This window comes from Cynoglossus semilaevis, chromosome 10 (genome assembly GCF_000523025.1).
Source record: "Cynoglossus semilaevis isolate Cse_v1.0 chromosome 10, Cse_v1.0, whole genome shotgun sequence".
Classification (NCBI taxonomy): domain Eukaryota; kingdom Metazoa; phylum Chordata; class Actinopteri; order Pleuronectiformes; family Cynoglossidae; genus Cynoglossus; species Cynoglossus semilaevis.
The window spans coordinates 17,204,095-17,223,329 of NC_024316.1; the positions used below are offsets into that span (position 1 = coordinate 17,204,095).

At 41.2% G+C, this 19,235-nt stretch overlaps 2 protein-coding genes and 1 long non-coding RNA gene across 3 annotated transcripts in view; 2 read left to right on the forward strand and 1 right to left on the reverse strand.

Moving 5' to 3' along the window:
* The window catches only part of uba3 (ubiquitin-like modifier activating enzyme 3), a 4,067-nt gene extending 2,837 nt beyond the window's left edge, over positions 1-1,230 (forward strand). Inside the window, exons 13-18 of the mRNA XM_008319210.3 lie at positions 85-130; positions 213-294; positions 388-488; positions 575-638; positions 724-778; positions 871-1,230. Of these exons, the coding sequence (XP_008317432.1) occupies positions 85-130; positions 213-294; positions 388-488; positions 575-638; positions 724-778; positions 871-959 (437 nt within the window). The 3' untranslated portion in view covers positions 960-1,230. The remainder of the gene's footprint in view (positions 1-84; positions 131-212; positions 295-387; positions 489-574; positions 639-723; positions 779-870) is intronic.
* A 1,632-nt stretch (positions 1,231-2,862) lies between these two features.
* LOC103385350 (protein FAM19A4-like) lies at positions 2,863-7,281 on the forward strand. Its single transcript, XM_008319211.2, has 5 exons — positions 2,863-2,987; positions 3,744-3,865; positions 5,453-5,608; positions 5,819-5,943; positions 7,186-7,281. The coding sequence occupies exons 2-5, from the start codon at positions 3,751-3,753 to the stop codon at positions 7,195-7,197; spliced, it is 408 nt and encodes a 135-aa protein (XP_008317433.1). The 5' UTR covers positions 2,863-2,987; positions 3,744-3,750; the 3' UTR covers positions 7,198-7,281.
* Positions 7,282-16,048: 8,767 nt separating this feature from the next.
* LOC103385346 (uncharacterized) lies at positions 16,049-18,933 on the reverse strand. Its single transcript, XR_522218.3, has 3 exons — positions 18,084-18,933; positions 17,813-17,901; positions 16,049-16,892 (listed from the first exon to the last, which is right to left on the reverse strand). It is a non-coding gene; the product is annotated as an uncharacterized LOC103385346 (long non-coding RNA).
* Between the last annotated feature and the right edge of the window lie 302 nt (positions 18,934-19,235).

The window sequence follows — 19,235 nt, forward strand, 5'->3', positions numbered from 1 at the left end:
GCTGTCATCGCTGGTAGGGAATTCATGTTACACTGTATGATATTTAACACGAATGAGATAAAGCAAATAAAATGTAATCTTTGTTTCCCGCAGCTGCTTGCGCCACCGAAGTCTTTAAAATTGCTACAAGGTTGGTAGTAAAAATCCTGAATTAGATGTGTTTACACAGGTAAAGAAATGGACATTTCTAAGTCTGTACATTTGTCTTCCAGCACATATATTCCTTTAAATAACTACATGGTTTTTAACGATGTGGATGGACTCTACACGTACACCTTTGAAGCTGAACGGAAGGTTTGTTTCCCCCCAGACTCAGCAGGTGGCGGTGTTGTCATCCTTTCATGCGTAGAGTCAACAGATTTACTCTGTGTTTTCTGGGATTTTCAGGAAAATTGTTCAGCGTGCAGCCTGGTGCCTCAGGATCTCCAGTTCCCTCCATCAGCAAAGCTGCAGGAAGTTCTAAAGTACTTGACGGAGAACACCTCGCTGTAAGCATTTCCGGTGACAAGTCTTTGTTTTTCTCCTCCAGCAGCAGTGGGTTTGACAAACACGTTCATGAATCACTGTTTTCCAGGCAAATGAAATCTCCAGCCATCACTACAACACTGGAAGGAAAGAATAAGACACTGTATATACAGGTAATGTTCTCAACCTGTGGATACCGTACGTTGATTATTTACTTCAGATTTTTTCTGTAATGTTGAAATCCTATTTCCACTGCAGTCAGTCAAATCCATTGAGGAACGAACCAGACCAAACCTCTGTAAGACTCTCAAAGGTGAAATACAGAAACGCTGTCACTGCAACTGCACTACGACCGTTTACATCTGCACGTGTTCACGTCTGACCGTTGTCTCTCTTGTGAATCAGAGCTAGGTTTGGCAGACGGTCAGGAACTGGCTGTGGCGGACGTCACCACGCCGCAGACCGTCCTCTTCAAACTCAACTTTACCAACTGAGATTCTGACACGACACACGGCACTGAAATGGGACAGACCGAAGTAGAACAGGGTGTTACATCATCAGGGTACTGTCTTGTTGCACCTTTGTGGAGAGTGATTGCATTAACGATTACACTCACACTTGTGGAATGAGGTTGGTTGGTATTGTTATTTTGTATTTGTTATTTACTTAGTGTATTCGACTCGTGCTGACTAATATTATTGCTGTTCAACTATACCTGTGCTGGTGTGCACCCTACTCCAATAAAAAATTTTATTACCAACATTGTACACATTGTAAGTCTTTGTTTCCCAACAAGTTCTTTGTCAGATTTTATTAAACCTGCAGTAAACAATAGAAAATAAATGTTATTAAACATCTGGGTTTATATAAAACAAACAAAAATCGAAAATTAAATTATAAATAATAAACCAAAATGTGCTAACTTTCTTTATTTTTTTGTTTTTAAGTACTTTTTGACGGACTGGCAAAATGTCCACAGTAAACACTGCCCTCACCTGGTGACTGCTGGTATTGTCTCCAGCTCCCCTACTAACTCTGACAAGGATTAGAGCGTAAAATATCTGGCAACTCAAACCGGGGACTTAACCCGATACTCGAGTCTCTGATACAGTACGGGTTGTGTAACAACAGAGGTTGAACCAGTGACGTGGTTCAAACTTTAAATTCTGGTGCTTTAATCAAAGGTTGATTTTACTTACTCCCATCTTATTAAGTTAAAAAAAAATTCAGCCTTACCTTTACTTATGGATGAAGTCCATGGTTGTATCTCTCGGTTTTCCTTCACCTTAGCATTGTGGACGCTAATGTTCAGTCTCCGTTGTTCATCCAATGCCAAATCGATCCTTGCATTTCCAAAAGGCTTTAAATGTTCGTGGCTGATCTTTCATGTCTGCTGAGGCTTCTTTGTTAATGTTTCAGGTCTCAGTATCCCGAGTTAGTCCAGACGTTATCACACGATGACAATAAAAGACAAGGAAAGCAGTAAAGGCGGTTTCTTACAGGACAGACACACAGCCAGTCTTTTCGTTTGTACCACTCCATTTAAAAATAACTCTTTTGTCCCGTAGTTTGAAGCTAACCTATTAGCTGGTCTTCCATCGCCTATCTTCTGTTTGGACCGGAAGTCCAGTTTCGAGAAATGATTTCCATCTTGAGCCTACTACTGGCTCTAGTTTTCACCTTTTAATTGCCGGTTGACGCCAGCTGGAGAGCACCTGTCAGTTCACGTACGACCCCTTGAGGTGAGACAGGGTACTGCCCGACTTTTCTCTACACTTTATTGGCTGAGAAACAGAAACCTGCAAGCGTCATGTGACCCAGTGCGTAGTGCATCGCGCAGTCAGAAATGAGGTTTTTACTTAATAAAATGTAAAAAATGTGTAGAGTCAGATCAGTGGAAAATATTAATATGTATTGTATGTACTTTTTTCTTTTTTATCATGATGGCAGGTGAGGCAACCATCACTGTCCAACTGAACTCACTAAAATTACTTTTTTCAGTTTTTACTTTCTTATGTTCCATATTTTTGTAACACAAAACCTTAAAATAATAAAATAAAAATCCTCGGCGCGTAACGTAAACAAAATTCAAGTAAAGGTTAAACAAAAATACTTTAAGCTTCTTATGGCGCTAATGAAAGTGTCCGGACTTTGTCCGAGAGCCAGATGGTTTGTGTTTGACGAAGTTTTAATTCGGAGCTGACACAGGGACCGTGATCTCCTCACTGTGTCACAGATCACTATTGTATGTACTTTTTTCTCCTCCTCCTCCTCTTCCTCCTCATCCTCCACACCCCGGAGGACGGAGGCACCAGGAGACTGTAGAGTCAACTGTAGGAGTGCGTCCTCTTCAGGTAGTTTTCAACGTTTTGTTTTAAAAGCTACAATACAGGGAAACTTGCGGGGTCACGGATGACGAGGGATAAACTTTAGTTTTCTTCCATGTGACGTCAGAGGATGCGTTTGATTTCACCACAGACGCTGGTGGAGTTTTGAGCTGCGGTTCATTAACCTTAAAGTCGGTGAGTAGCGGTTGAACGTCATGAATTATTTATTAGTAATATTATTAAAAACGATAAAAAATAATATATACTAACATTAATAAAACATAACAATGATATAATAATATTGTAATTTTTCACTTAATTCAATTCGTGACCACGGAGTTGAACTGACAGGTATGTCGTCATCACGGATTGTTTACAAAATCTTTAGCCCATAAGTTAATTAACTACAAACACATTAAGATCATGCATTTTGACAGCTTACATTTAAGTTTTAATTACAAACAAGTGTTTTGTTTGGTCACAACATTGACATTGGGCTAACTGTTTTGCTACAAGTGTTCGTCTCTCACGGAGCTGTATCAACGCTGCCTTGAACGCTGCCCATCTTCAGTGAATCATGCAGAACTGTATTTGTTTTCCCTGGCTTTGAGAGTTGCAGCTGCAGAGATAATAAAACAAATCAGAAATGCGAGCGAGGGCCAACACTCAGCCGCTGCCTCATAATGTACCTCCGCTGGGCTTTTATTGGCAAGTCCTTGATTTGCCTTGGCTGAGCTCAGCCGTGTGAGAAACACCGTTTAGTAAATAGATGCACTGATCTGATAAACCAGGGTCAGGAGACGCAGGGTAGGTAATAATGTGGCGGGGTTTTTTTTATTATTTTACTGCAGGGTAGGTAATAATGTGGCGGGGGTGTTTTTTTATATTATTTTTCTTTTTTTTCTGTCAGACTCCACGGTTTCAGAAAGACTATCTTTTTTTCTTGTGCAGGTTTAAGATGAGGGTGAACGCACGGGAGGGGTCGTTTCTCTGGGGTCTCCTGCTGCTTTGCATCTGGAGCCTGTGCAGCCAACAAGTGTCCACTGGCAACCAAAGCTCCGGAGGACAGACAGGTGGGTGTTAGACAAGAGTGCACATCCAGAGGGACTCATTACGGCTCATGGTCACCAGCCTGACGGCCTGGGAGAGAGTTTACGGCTCCGGACCCTGAGTCTCATCTGTTTACAGACAGAGCCAAACTGTTTGCTGACGTCACAAAGACGCGATATTGTGATAAAGTTATATTCCTATACAGACAGTTACTGAAGTATTCTCTGTGAAAGTATGTTCAGGAAAATACTCAGAGTAACGTGTCAAAAAAGGAGGACACACGTGTGCGTTACTTGTCAACGCACTTCTCCCGTCTTGCTTTTCGGCAACTTTTGCGCGGTGGCCCACTTTTGACAATAAGCTTCTTCAAATAGTCATAAGATAAATAATAAAACTGTAGGAAAAGAACAAACACCTGTCAGTCTGTACTTGGGATTTAGAGATTTCCACAAAACCTCTTTGAATAAAATATTAGCTCTAGTTAAATGTCGCCAGTTCATGGTGTTTGTTGTTAGGATTTTCTCTGTCACAGGTACACATCAGTCTGAACAATAAATTATTTTAACCTGCACTGAAATAAATGTAAATAAAAATAAAAATACGAAGATGAATCTGTTCATGAAGTTTAAAGTACCTTAACGAATAAGAATAAGAGTCAGAGTGACACGTTAAGGTGTCTGTGTTTTCTGTAGAATTCGGAGCTTTGAATGTGTTCTGAATTTAAACTCCAATAAAAACACAAACCCAGTTTTCAGACTTGCTGGTGTCAGTCATCAAACAGAATAACTGATGTTTGAAGACAGACGTTTGACTGGGATTTTTATTTTCAATTTTACCTTTTCTTTTGTAGTTAGAAAAATAATAAATAATAAAAAGATATTACAGTTTCAGCACACAAAGAACGTAACAACGGCAAATAGAAAGACTAGAAAAATAAAATAATATAGAACAGAATGTATTAAGTATGCTGAAGAAAAAGAAACAAGTTGCAGTAGACAAGTGTCCCGCAAATGGCGTCCTTTGGTCTGCATCTGGCCCACGAGCCACCTATTTGAACATGTAAAAACAGGCTGGTTCCTTTGTTTTCAATGTGACCAACTCTAGTAATGGATAATAAATCTCTATTATCTTTTTTTTTTAAACTTTTAATTCTACTAAATTTCGGGTAGTAATGGATAATAAATCTCTATTATCATTTTTTTAAGCTTTTAATTCTACTAAATTTCGGGGAAAACACAAGACAAATGTTCGGCAGCTGAACAAACCGAGCACGGCATGGTGGTTCAGTGGTTGGCGCCTTTGCTTCACAGCACGAACAGGGGAAATCGTCATGTGATGTGGAGTGGCTGCTTGTCCCCGAAAATTATTTTATCGATAATCTCAAGAGCACTTCCACTTTCTACCCACTGGGTGGTGCTATAGCTCTAGAAACCTCTACAGTAGGTTCGTCAGTACGCAGCGCTGTCTGTGCTGATTGGGTCATCAGAGTTTGAAAGGATTGGTGAGTATTTTCATCATTACTGAGGCAGTAGTTATCTGGAGGGTCAGTAATTACCGGCAGAAATGATAAGAGAAATTGTCACCTTCTCCCTGTAAACGTTCCTCCTCAGGGTCGTCGCAGGAGAGGACGGGGACTTGTGAAGTGGTCGCCGCTCATCGCTGCTGCAATAAGAACAAGATTGAGGAACGCTCTCAAACAGTCAAGTGCTCCTGCTTCCCAGGACAGGTGGCGGGGACAACGAGGTCTCTGCCCTCTTGTGTTGATGGTAATACTACCCAACACCCACTTCACGCCCCACTTCAACAAAACACACTCACATGGCGTGAATGCACAATTTGTCCAATTTGACTGTGCAGGGTCAGTCTGCCTGAGTGCACCCTTCTCCTCCGCCCCATCCCACCCCCGAAGAAGTCAGATTTTAAAGTCTTTTTTATCCAAATAAATTGACCTTCAGCTCTGTTCTCTTTCACCCTAGCTTCCATTGTGCATCAGAAATGGTGGTGTAAAATGGAGCCCTGTCTGGAGGAGGAGCAGTGCCGGGTGCTCCCTGACCTCACCGGCTGGTCCTGCATCTCCGGGAACAAAATAAAGACCACAAAGGTGAGAGTTAAAACCCTGCGTTGGTCTGAGTCACCGTGACACGCGAAAATAAAATAAAAAAAAAATCACTGGGACACGCGAAAATAAAATAAAAAAAAAAAAATCACTGAAAAAGAAAAAGTCAGTTTGAGAATAGAGATTTTTTTTATAGAGACAAATGGAGTCAGAACATAAAGCATGGCATTTATTTTTATCGCTCTTAAGCAGACAGTGGGTGACAGACTGCTGAACGCTCTTCAGAGCTGCATTCACTAAAGTCTTCTTTGCTGCTGGAAGACTGTTGTGAAAACCATAATCGCTGCTCCCTGTGGCCACATCAACCCTCTGCACCAGACAGAGTGGGCCTTGGAAAAAAAAAACAGTTCTCCAATCAGGAGGACGAACATATTGAGCAAAGGAACGTGGAAAAAATAAAATGCTTCCAAAACCCTTTGACCGACTGTTCTATATGTATAATAATCAGAGGAGACTGGGGCTACTTCACTGTCCTAGGTAAAAGTATGGTTTATGGCGCCCCCTCCAGCCTGGAGCAGGAGACTCCCTGGTGGGATGGCCTATGCGTCCAGTGCTAAGAGCCGGCTCTTCGCTTTGTAACATGGGGCAACGAGAGGGGCAGTTGGCAGGCAGTGATGAGTATAAGCGCTCGGTACTATTGATCAACAGAAATAATAGAAGACACCGGAGCTTTTCACTGTCCTACACCGGCGGACGACAGAAGTTGTAGTAACTTTAAACCACGTGTCCCTTACCCTTGCTCTGACATCATCGATTTGAGCAGATGTTTGACCAAAAATAGACTCGATGTCTGTGGTGGATGTCCGCTGAGGACGGGTTTTTTTAAAAAAAAGATTTGATAATTTGAAGTCTGACGATGAGCAAAACGTACACAGAGAAAACCTCTCCAAACTATAAATCCGATATTAGCATAATTGTGTAATATCTTGTCAGAATTGTTAATGGTTAATCCGATATTAGCATAATTGTGTAATATGTTGTGAAATGTGGGTGTTGTGAAATGATGTGTGGTCAAAAAATAGTTTAATGCCACTGTGGAGGTCATGGGGGTGGGGGCCACCTTACCCACTAGACCACCAGTCCCTCGCTGTATCAGTATAGGTTAATATCATAATCGTAAATTAAGTGTTTGGACAATATCGGCAAAAACTTCATATCAGACATCCCTAATTATGTTAAATCAGAATGGACAGTATGTACATTTATTTATTTATTTTTTTTTTACAGGTGGCCAGCTAGCCAGACAGAAGTTCAGATTCTCCCCTGAAGTGCTGCAGTCATCGTAACCCGACACTGGACCGTGAACGCCTCGTCAAATTCCTGCCGGCGAGGATTTCCCCCTCAGCTCCTCATTATGCACCCCCCCCCCCGCCGCCCCCCCCACCCCACTCCGCTTTGGTTTAAGATGAAGTTAATCTCACAGATTGGACAAGCTATTAGCCGTCGATGTAAATTCATATTCCAGTCGGAGCAGACGGCTCCTCCGCACTGGTCTGTATCGTCGCTCCAGTGTTTGATATGCAGGGCACAGGTCTGTGATTCACTCAATCAAAGTTTGGATGGGCCTCCTGGCAGTCACTTAAAAAGAGATTTTGTGGATTTTCACCAGACAGAATGTGAATCCAGTCCGGGGTCTGTGACTGTGTGTGTGTGTGTGTGTGTGTGTGTGTGTGTATCCTGATCAAGGACCACAGATACTGAGCAGTTCATGTAGCACGTGTAAACACTACTGTCCTGTAGACAAGTTTTATAGAGAGGTCCCATCCCTTTGGACTGGGTCTCCACACACACACACACACACACACACACACAAACACACACAGAGAGACGCATACTGTTGCTTTTCAGCTCCAGTGATTGGACAGGCCACCTCCTGCAATGCCGTGATGGCGTGCACACAAGCATGAAGCCTTGATGCTAAACAAGGAGCGTTTGAAATGCTAATCATGGGGAGACAGAGGGAGGGGGGAGAGAGGGGAGAGAGGGGGGGAGAGAGATGGGAGAAGGGAAGCGTCTCCACTGCTGGGAGTATTTACAGCATGCTCTTTGTTTGTCTGAACGCTCCTGTGGAGGGGACTCCTCTGATAACCAGCCGACAGAAGCAGCAGATTTCCTCTGCCTTGAAGCCGTGGTACAGACGGGAAGAAGAATAATCTGGAATATTAACTATAACTAGGTCAGGTCAGGGGGGTCAAGAGTTAAAACAACGTAAAGAAAAAACTGTCAAAAAGTTCTAAGACGATCGGTATTTGTCATCATTCAGGTTTTGGTTAACTTTCACTGGGAGATAATTTGAAATCCGAGCAGACGTCAAAAGTTTTGAACACAAACCTAAGTGAAAAATTTAATTAAATTAAAGTTAACAAAGCTTCACAGCAGGTGTAGATCCACAGCAGCTCCATCGTTGTTGTTTTTTTATATTTTCCCAAAACTGAAAGAACATTTGAGTTTGAGTCTTGTTGTTTTCTCGTCTTCCTTTTAAATACTTCAGATCAGTGCTAATACAACAATACCTCTAAATGACATGTTTTATATATTATTAATGTAAATGTTTTCTTTTATATCCTGATCTTAGTCTTCACCAGGTTCACTCTGTGATGATCTACTGCCTGATGAAATGTGACTGATTTGTCTTTAAGTATCAAATATAATTCAACATGATTAAAACAAAAAAAAACCAAACATTTTAAACATTTCCAGATGGAGAAAACAGACCGACTGAACATTTTTGACGATCTCGTCTGTTTCTCAGCCTGGAATAATCAATAGGATTTATCTTTGTCATCTGGCGACAGATACATGGAATGATTCATCTGAAGAACAACGGACAGGAGAATCCTCAGTGAGATTAATGAGCCTTCAACTTTGAAATTGTTTGTCACATTTGATTTTATTTCAGCGACGGCGGCTGAAGCCTCGGCAGAAGATTTTGTAATGTATGATGTAGGGCAACTGTGGGAGTTAAAACAAATATGTCGATGTTTGACCTCCGCTGGGGCTCTGACCACGAGTGGAAGCCGAGTCGACCAGTAATTTATTTGAACGTATTTTTTTTCTTCAAAGGTGTCCAGAATTTTACTGCATAATACTGCAGTTTTAATGGAAATACTTTTTTAATAAGAGAGGGTTACGTGTGTGTCATAGCTACTTGGCGTCTTCAACATGGGGTGTCAAACATGTGGCCCGCAGGCCAAATCTGGCCCGTTAGGGGATTCAATCTGGCCCGCTGGATGAATTTTTGTACAAACAAAAAAAATGGACAAACACTTCATGTTTATAATAAAATGTTTTGTGAAATAATATTTCATTAAATATGAAGATGGTCTAAAGTATTTCTTTACATGAAAACAAAGGGGAAAAACTTTATATATAAATATAAAAAATAAATTTATAGGTAATTATGTATTCATCACACTGGTCCGGCCCACCTGACGTCTAATTAGGCTGCATGTGGCCCCTGAACAAAAATGAATTGGACACTCCTGCTCTAGGGGATTGCAAATCCTGCTAGTTCTGGCGCCCCCGTGTGTCCCTCCTCCAGCCTCTGTTGTTACTTCTGTTTTTTTAAATTCTGAACCTCACTGTGAACGAGCATTTGAAATTCTTTTTGATAAAGGACTAATATAGGAGCAAATTATTTTAACGTTTGTGCCGAAAGCGACAACCCGCGTTCAGGGATTTGTGCCTCCCCCTTCCTCACCCACCGCCAACATTGCCAAAAGACGTAACTGTCATTTTAATTTTCCATTTACTTTCAAAGGATCCTGCTTGACAGGTTTTAGGTGACTTTTAGATTCATCTCAGACAAAACACCAAAACCTGCATAATTACTTGTTTTTCCGTGTTTTATTTGTAGGTTGAAGCTAAAACCTGTATAAAAGCTTGAGCTCTGAGGTTGTGTTGAAGACCCCTAGAGCATCTGTCAAATATCAGGGCTATATGAAGTAAAGAATGGAAAGGAATTCCAAGGGGAAACATTAAAAATAAGGAATTCAACGTTGGAGCTTCAGCGTCCTTCCTCAAGGAGAATAAGTTGTGGCTCGGCAAAACCAAAGCAGAAGAAGAAAATAATGATGTTCTTATTTTCTTCATTTCCATTTTTTTTTTCAATGGATAATACATTTATCTTTAATAATAAAAATAATTTCCCATTACTTTAACTGAACTACGAAGCCTCTGTGACTTTCATAAAAATCTCAGGAAAGTAAAAAAAAAAGGATAAAAAAAATTCAAGTTTTAAAATCATCTACATATTTACATATTCATGAAGTTTTCTAAAATATTTGATTTGTCAGTTAGACCTAAAATCTCAGAGCTTTTGTTCAAAGAACTGAACATTTAACACTGTAGTTACAGCGTCCTTCCTCTAGGAGGAACAGTGGTTACATGTTTTTCTGTTGAGATAAAAGTCTTTAAATAATTTCCAGGCATAAAAAAAATTAATTACTTGGTCTTGACATAAAGTATAATTAAAAAAAAAAAAGTTGGGCTGTGATAGGGACCCACTGAACCACAGCACTGGAGACAGTGGTTTGTGTTAACAAACAGTAAACACAGTATCTGGGGGGAAATAAAAACCACTGCTTCCTCCAACAACAACATTTCCTTCATCTAAACATGACACATGTAATAAAAATGTAAAGTCGATTTCCAGTGATCACAGTGTGTTTCTTTTCTGGTAAACCTATACTTGAGGGGACACCTTTTTTTTTGTCGTGCTTAGTTAAATAATTTCCAGGCATAAAAAAAATTAATTACTTGGTCTTGACATAAAGTATAATTAAAAAAAAAAAAGTTGGGCTGTGATAGGGACCCACTGAACCACAGCACTGGAGACAGTGGTTTGTGTTAACAAACAGTAAACACAGTATCTGGGGGGAAAATAAAAACCACTGCTTCCTCCAACAACAACATTTCCTTCATCTAAACATGACACATGTAATAAAAATATAAAGTCAATTTCCAGTGATCACGACGTTGTCGTTCAGAGTCATGTGGTTTTGTTATAGTTAGGCCTTTTGGGTCCAATCTGATACATTATTTTCCTAAAATTTTGGCTAACACCGGATCAACACCGACCCTCTGAACCTAGTCTGGTCCTGACGCATTAGTCGTGACGGAGAGCAGTTGTTTGTTTTATTTCAGACCAACTCTGAGTGGAGACTGAAACCAAAATAATAATAAAAAAACTCCATTAATTAAGCTCTGAAAAGACTCTGTCTCATTTGTCAAATTAATAAGGTGGATTTTGTTGTTTGTTTCTAGGCCAGTATGTGGCGCTGCACTAATGTTGAGCCTCCACTGTCTTACCGTTGCACTAAACACACACACGAGCTTCAAAGTGTTATCGATCTGCTAAATAACTCAGGCCGAAGGTGAAAATGTCTGCAGTAATTCTCAGGGTGTAGAGATTTTTCTTTAAAAATTCAACTCGCCGTGTTTCTTCTTTCTGAGTCAACATTTCAGCGAGGAAGAAAAAAAAAATGTCTACAGTATTTGACCAATCGCTGTGAACCTCATTCAAACCCCTTTTTCCCTTTTTTTTTTCGGCTAAGTGTTAGCCAAGTGTGTGTGTGCATCTATCTTCCCCAGCAGGATAACCTCATGTCCTGAACTATTTTTAATACGTCTGCTGCAACTAAATGTGATTTGCCGTCAGTCTTCATTAGAATAAAGAGCAAGGTTGAGCCCAGAATGACAAGGAAGAAAATATCCTACAGCCAGACACCAGAGACAGGCAGAAAGTTCGGCTGCTCATTCCACGTCTTTTGCTTCGACGGATGTCAGTCACATTATCGACTTATTTTGCACCGAACCACCAGAAAATACGATTTTCAAACGTTCAGTTCCGTCTTGATAAAACACATTAAAACACATTGAAAAATGAAACCCAGACATTAAGTAGAGTCAAAAAGGGATGGAGTTTTACTCCTCTTGACAGTACTGTATGCTACAGTACGTCGATGACTACAAAGACTTTCATTCAAGGCAGCTTCTATTTTCCCACTTATTCAAAAGGAAAGCCTTGGAGTATTTATCCTTCATTCATGACTGGAATTTGCTGCAGTTTCTGTGGAATTTGTCAGTTGGGTATTAAGCTTAAGCTTTTAGCTAGAGCGTACAATCCTCTTTCCCAGGATGAGGCCGGCAACTTGTTCAACACCCGTTGATTTTTAAGCAGTCATGTCGGGTTCGGAACACACCTGGAATCCAAACATGTCGTTGTTCTTGTCTTTCCTGTGTCATGTGATTTCATTAGATGACATTTGATTTGATTTTCTTGCCTCCAAACAACCAACATGAACAGAATGGCTCTGACATAACTCAATATTAGCTGCTGCAGTCGACTGCGTCCTAGTGTTGTTGTGAATCGGTTGAGGTTTGCTTCCTGCGATCCAGACTTTTTTTTTTTCTTTGTGAGGACCTAACTTCATGAAAGTTCTCTGCATGAATCATTTAGATGAAAGCCTGGGGAGGAGTGTGGAAGGACCAAGAGACACCTGATGTCAACTTTAATTAGGATCCTGTTTGGACTGTGTTACCTTGACTTTGAAATTCACAAATCCTGCAGGGGCAGTGAAGACAGTTCTTGGATTAGGGATGTGATTAAACTGACTAATGTAGCCAGTCGCCTGATGCTAAATAACAATTCTCTCTCTGTTTAATAACGTCAGGTTTAACATGGGAATAAACATCACCGCTTCAAGACTGCATTACCCCCGGAACGGCTGGAGTATGATGCTAATCTATGATGTTATTGAAAAACATTGCAAGCATTATTGTCAAGAGTATTTTTTCTACCACAGTATTTCAAGCCAAGATCACTGTCTCAATGCAAAACATGCTACAGTGAGCACAGACACGAGAGCTAACCATAGCTACAACAGTCCTGGTACAGACACAAGAGCTAATGTCAGCTGTAACATACCTGGTATAGACACAAGGCTAATGGTAGCTACACCAGGCCTGGTACAGACAGCAGAGCTAATGTTAGCTACAGCAGTCATGGTGGTACAGACAGGCTAATGTTAGCTACAACATTAGAAGTTCAGAGACAAAAATGTCATGAAATATCGACTCCACCAGCTGTGATTGTACTGTGAGTGTGGACCACTCTGTAAATGTAGAAGACAGATGACAAATAGACCGATTTTTCTAGATTTAATAAAACCTCAATTGATTGCAATGTGAAAGCCATAAATTAACTGACTTTTTTCAAAAACAAAATTTCGCCGCACCACAAGTTATTTCACACTTCACAGCTCACAGGCATTGTGTCTGGATTGAAGACGAACCTTGATATTCCTAAGAACACAGCGACAGCGTCCATGTGCAGGGACAGGAACTGTCTGATGGTTTTCAGAACCAGAGCCACGGGCCTGGATTCCCAGGTTGTCCCTGGTGTGTCATGAGAAGACGTCAGGACACATCACCATCACTTTTGTCTTTTACCCGACCCCCACTCACAGACACAGCGTGTGATGCTGCACATCTCCATCTTACACATGACGCTCATTTCGTAGTCCCACGTTGGACGCGAAGACGTGTCAGTTAGCTTGTTAGCCGTCCTCGCCCCAAGCAAAAACGAAGACATAAACAGCATTTAATGCACTGCGGTCACTGCAGCCTCCAGTGTTGTGATGATTTTGTATTTATTCTGCACAACCCACTTCATGCACGGAGCCAAACAGGCAGCACGAACAAAGGCAGAACCGCAGCCAAAACGCTGCTACTGTTCTTTCCTACTGTCGTTTGAAAAAACCTCCAATTACACTGTTTTTTTTTAAAATATATATTTTTTCCAAAGTTTTGATCTGGTTACACTTTGTAATACCCACAAGCTCAGCTCTTTCTTGTCCCAATGTTCCAGTGAGCTGGTCTTAGATATATTTTTCTAAACCAGACAAAGTCTTGTTCGTGTGAAGCTACTTCTTGAAGTTGTTCCTCAGTCACAGACAGTGGCTGCTGCAGCCTACACCGTCTACGGCTTGTTATTTCATCCCACAATGTGCGCAAGATACCTTTGAAGACCATGATCAGAGGCGGGTACAACAAATGCTCCCATGAACCTTTGTCAGTTGTTCTTCAGACACTGACGCTGGTGCTCGTTTTGACGATTCTGATTTAGTCTTCGTCGTAGATTGCTACACTCAGAGTAAATTAGAACTGTGCCAAGGTTCATTCTTCAACTGTATGAATGATACGTTTCCCTTTCAAATTTTAAATTACGCCTTGCAATGACCAGTTTATCACCAGAAGGGTAGCCACGAATTTGTCAGATGGCCAGAAATTTTCTGGACAGACACCTTCTGGGCCAGACACTCAAATAAAATAAAAAATATATATTAATAGTTATTTAACTCTCATTTGTTACAGCGAACGTCAACTGGTGGCCCGCGGTCTGGATTTAGCCCCTGAGCCACCAGTTGATGATCACTGTTTTATCGTGTGTAAAAACCAATTTATTTTTCTGATCGTATGTGCAACCAGTGCAATGACAACATTAACAACTTTATTGTAATAAATACTAGTCCACAGTGAACGCTCGCGTCACTCACGCTAGTAAAAGTTAAACGTTTTTTCATTCGCTAGATGTATTTACTAATAGACCATAAACTGACCGAGTACATAAACCACAGCGATCTCCTGCGGGAGTAGCCGGGTGACACGACTACACCTATCCAGGTCTGAAGTACACTTAGGTTTTGATGCTGTCGTTAATCAGCTGAGAGAAAGTCCACCTCGGGGGGTTAGCATGCTGCTGCTATTTCAGGAAGCTCGTAGAAATGACCACATTTAGTACCTGGCCTAATAAAGGGCTCATTTTTTAACCAAATATTTTCACCGTATGTCGGGAGTTTTGCATTTTAAACAGGTCGAGTGAAGAGAACAGAGTAAAGAGATGAATCTGAATGAACACCGGGGGTGAAAGTGAAACAGGTGGGAGAGGAAGAAAAAACACTGCTTTCATTTTTCCAGAAAATGGATGAAGCCCACACTCGGTACCAGCGGTGAGCCGGTGTTCTGACTGGAATAAATCCTGAGGGGCCCAGGCTGTGGAAGATCCTGCTGTGATACTGCATCAAAAGTGCTGTAAATACTGCAGCGGGACCTGGTACCATTTATCTGTCTGTGATAAGTTCTTTGTTTTACACAGTTTCTCACTGTTCTGCGACTGTACTGTAGTGTTTAACAAGAAGTAAAGAGATGAGTTCTGACTGCTTTGAATTCAGAGTACAACCCAGCAAGTACATGAATTCGAATAGTTTTTTGTTTAGACCAGACCTGGGCAATCTAGGGCCTGTGGCCCAGATACGGCACGCTGGGCTTTCTAATCCGTCCCGTCAAACACATGTACAAGATATAGTAAAGACTGATGTCATACCTGCTGTTTCATGCATTACAGCGAATCAAATGTAATTTCTGTTTATGCTGCTAGATGGCGACATACATCAAATGTGCAAAATTATCTCTGAAATTATCTTAGGGGCAGTGAAACAATCTAGGCACGACGTTTCGAGATCCTCTGCGTGTTCCTCACAACAGTTTCATTTTAATTTTGTTCACACTGAAAACGTTGTTGATCCATTACGATTCATTTTTGCACAGATCCAATGCCAACACAAATAAAAGAAAGCTAATGCAGCACAACCCAAACTATGGCGTACAACCAGTGAATGTAAACAAAGTCGTCATCTGCGTATAGCAACGCGTAACGACATGTTTGTCCACTTCACTATTCTTTTTTGGTACGTTGAAATGACACACCAAGCTTTTCGACAACCATAGGCTGACGATGTCGTAAACGGAGGACTTCCTGTGTATTAACTTGTACACCTTATTACCACTGTTAATTTTGCACATTTCATATATGGGAGGGGTGAGAAGAGGAGCCTGATCATTGGACTGAATCTAAGATCTAAGAACCAACGAATTACCAACTGGTAATTACACTTTAATTGAGAACATTTGATCCAAACTGCGGGGCCCATCTTTAAAAAAAAAACTAATTGCTCGTTTGTCCTCTGCGTGTATTTGCCAATGACACAGCGGAGTCTTGACCTTGGTCAGGACAGTATCAAAGATTCATTCACGGTTCCTGGAGCAGTGACTTTAATAACGTTTTCAGCACATATCAATCCATGGCTTCATATATACAACATCATCATCACGTGAATGACTCGACACAAATAAGGCATTTCCTGTGTCCAAAAATCAACCCACGTTTGTTTGCCCATTTCTGTGACTCAACCCCGTCAGGGGAGCGGTTGGAGTTCATCAAAGAGAACAAATACCACACAAACCAGTGGTAATATGTGAAGGATGAAGACACAGACGCAGTATTTTTCAGACAAGCTCATGTCGACGTATTTGTTTAATCCGCCCAAATCCTTGCACCCCTCGGCAGTTTGGCCATGTAGTGCTGTGCGAAAAGTGGGATCGACGATGCATTCAGGGACTCAAAGGATCGATATTCACCAACACCACCATGAATCTAGTTTGTATTCACAAAAACTGACAAAGAACATATGTACAATATTCTGTCCTCTTTGTGTACTGAAAGAAGGAAATAAACTCCTGAGGGCTGACGACTCTCCGCTCACTGCGTGTCCTTTCATCTACTCTCTCTGCCGTGCTCCAATCGTCTGTCCTACAGTTTGTGAAGGAGCGACATCAGATGCTGTGTCCAAAACCCTGACATTCTGCAGCACTCCATCAGCAGGTTTTAAAAGAAACGATGAAACTATATTCATTACATGGTCGTGATGACATCGCCTGCGGGCTCTTCGTAGTCAGTTTTCTCAGGCGCAGGATGTGCTTTGTGTATTTTTACATCTTTTTGTTTCTTTTAACACTTAATTCAGAGAAGTGCTCGGATTTTGTAGAGCAACACGGGTTTTATTGTCTTTGTGGTAATTGGTCCTGTGATGGCGCTGGAAGAGGAAGAGAAGACGTGTCGTCAGGAGGATGTGAATATCAGTTAAATAAAAAAAAAAGAACAAACTTTAACTGTGAACACATCACACATCCCTCGCAGTTGTGTGATGTACTCGGTACAACTCGATTTCCGTCGTAAACCGGAACTCACATGCTGTACCACCAGCACAGTGGTAACATCATAATCTAGGACATTAAATCACCAGAGAGTCTGACTTATGCTCGGTGGTCATAAAAACGGACAAAAAGAAATAAAAAAAAGTGAATGTCATACAATCCAATGTACGGCGTAAAACAGCAAATGTAAACAAAGCCGTCGTCTGCATATACGTAGTGTCATCTGATTCCTCCGCTCCGTTCACAGTATAGTTCCATTGCGTTTGTCGAGTTTTAGCGCCGTACGTTGAAATGTTGGAACAAGACTTTCTTAATAAATTTATGGCAGATGTAATGACGTAACCACGGAAACACCGTACGTCAAGGGCGTCGTAAACTGAGTACCGCCTGTAATATATAAATGGCAGGTAAAAAAAAATTCGGATCAGAAAATTCTAATGTTTATGTCACTGCGACTGAGGCCCAGCTGTGTCAGATTTGAATCTTTACAGTGGTCCCTCTCCTATCGCGCAATGTGAAATTTTGCTATATTTGGCGATGCAGACAACATTTCACGAGATCAGACTAAAAGAACAAAATCTGCGATTAACTGAGGGAGCGAAAGCAGAACTGCAATATAGAGCGGGAACTCTGTATTCCTGTCTTATTAAAATATCGGTTCGCCAAATAACCAGACTATCTCCATCTCTTGTAGACTTTGCTCAAGCAGGAATCTCGGCTACGTTCTGGGGATCAAATCTTGTAGTGTTTCCACAGCTCCAATCCTTCCACGTGTACCCGTCTGAACGAAGAGACTAACCTCCAAATTAACCCTCGCACCAGAGGGCATTTTGTTGCATCCTTTTCCAGCAGGTGTTAATAGGTGGATGTCGTGTATGGCTGGGTGTTCTGACGGGGAGAGGAGAGAGGGGTGAGACAGCGCTGTTACAAGTCTATCTGCAGTGAAATCCACCCCCAACAAATGTCCATGCTTTCCTTGATGCTACAGCTGTAGCAGCAGCTTCCTGTACATTTCTCTCCCGCTGCTATAATGTCTCATTTTCTTTCATGGTCAGGAGAGGTTATCTTACCCTTGTGGTTTTGATCTTGTTGCCGGCGTAGCACATCCAGCCCGAGTTGTCAGGGAGCGTCTTGCATTCCTCCCCCTCCAGGCAAGGCTCCATCTCACACCACCACTTTCCAATTACTATGGACGCTACGGGCAACAAAGACAAGAGAAATACTGACGGCGGTACCTTTCACCCTAACAGAGCGTGAAGCCTCCCAGTATTTCTGATAGTCCACAGTCAGATGGTAATTAGGACTAATGCTGATAATAGAATAAAATGGTGGTCTCATGCACATGTATGCGTGGTTCAATGTGGATTGTCACGGCGTGATTCCTTTATTATTAGCAGGTGTGCTGGAATGCAGAGGTTGGAGGTGAGGCTTTTGACTGAGCGCCTGAAACAGTGGGTTCCACTCTGACTTGACTTTAATGTATGCCACATTCCTGTCATGCAGGGAGAAAATTGCCTTAAATACAGGGTAAGTAGACAGTGAATTGTTTGTAATGTGTCGCAGAGGGAAAAGAAAAAAAATCTGTCAGAGCTAACACTGAAAGACCTCCAATTTCCCCCCCGTCCGTGCAGACACTGCAGTAATATTTGCAAAGGGATTTAAGAAAAAAAAAAAAGAGACTGCAGGTGAGGGTGACGCTGTACAGACTCTGAAGAGCTGGGCACAGAATCCATTTCTTACCAGTGCGTGAGTCTGTATTACAGATGTTTGTTGACGTCGAGGATGTTTTCAGACGATTAAGAACAAATGATTTGAACATGTGATTGGAACACGCATCACGATTAATCGTGATTAAGCGTTACACACGTAATCATTTCATTTAATCAAACCATTTTAAACATGTGTTTGACTTCATCGTCTGAAAACATCTTTGATGTCAACACGATTAATCACGATTAATCGTGATTAATCTACAGCTAAATAACAGATTTTTTTTCTTTATTGAATTTTTTTTTAAACGTGCGATTTTAAACAAGTGTTTGATTTTTCAGTTTTGGGAAAATGACAAAAAATATTTCGCAGAACTTTAGTCTTGTTAGCGCGTTGACTGAATAAAGAAATTCTGGGGGATTTCTGTGGCAGCAGGTCACAACCTGATTCTTTTTTTCTTTCAGTTTTGTGAAGAGAAAACAGTCAATTTAATAAAAGTGAAAGTTGTTTTT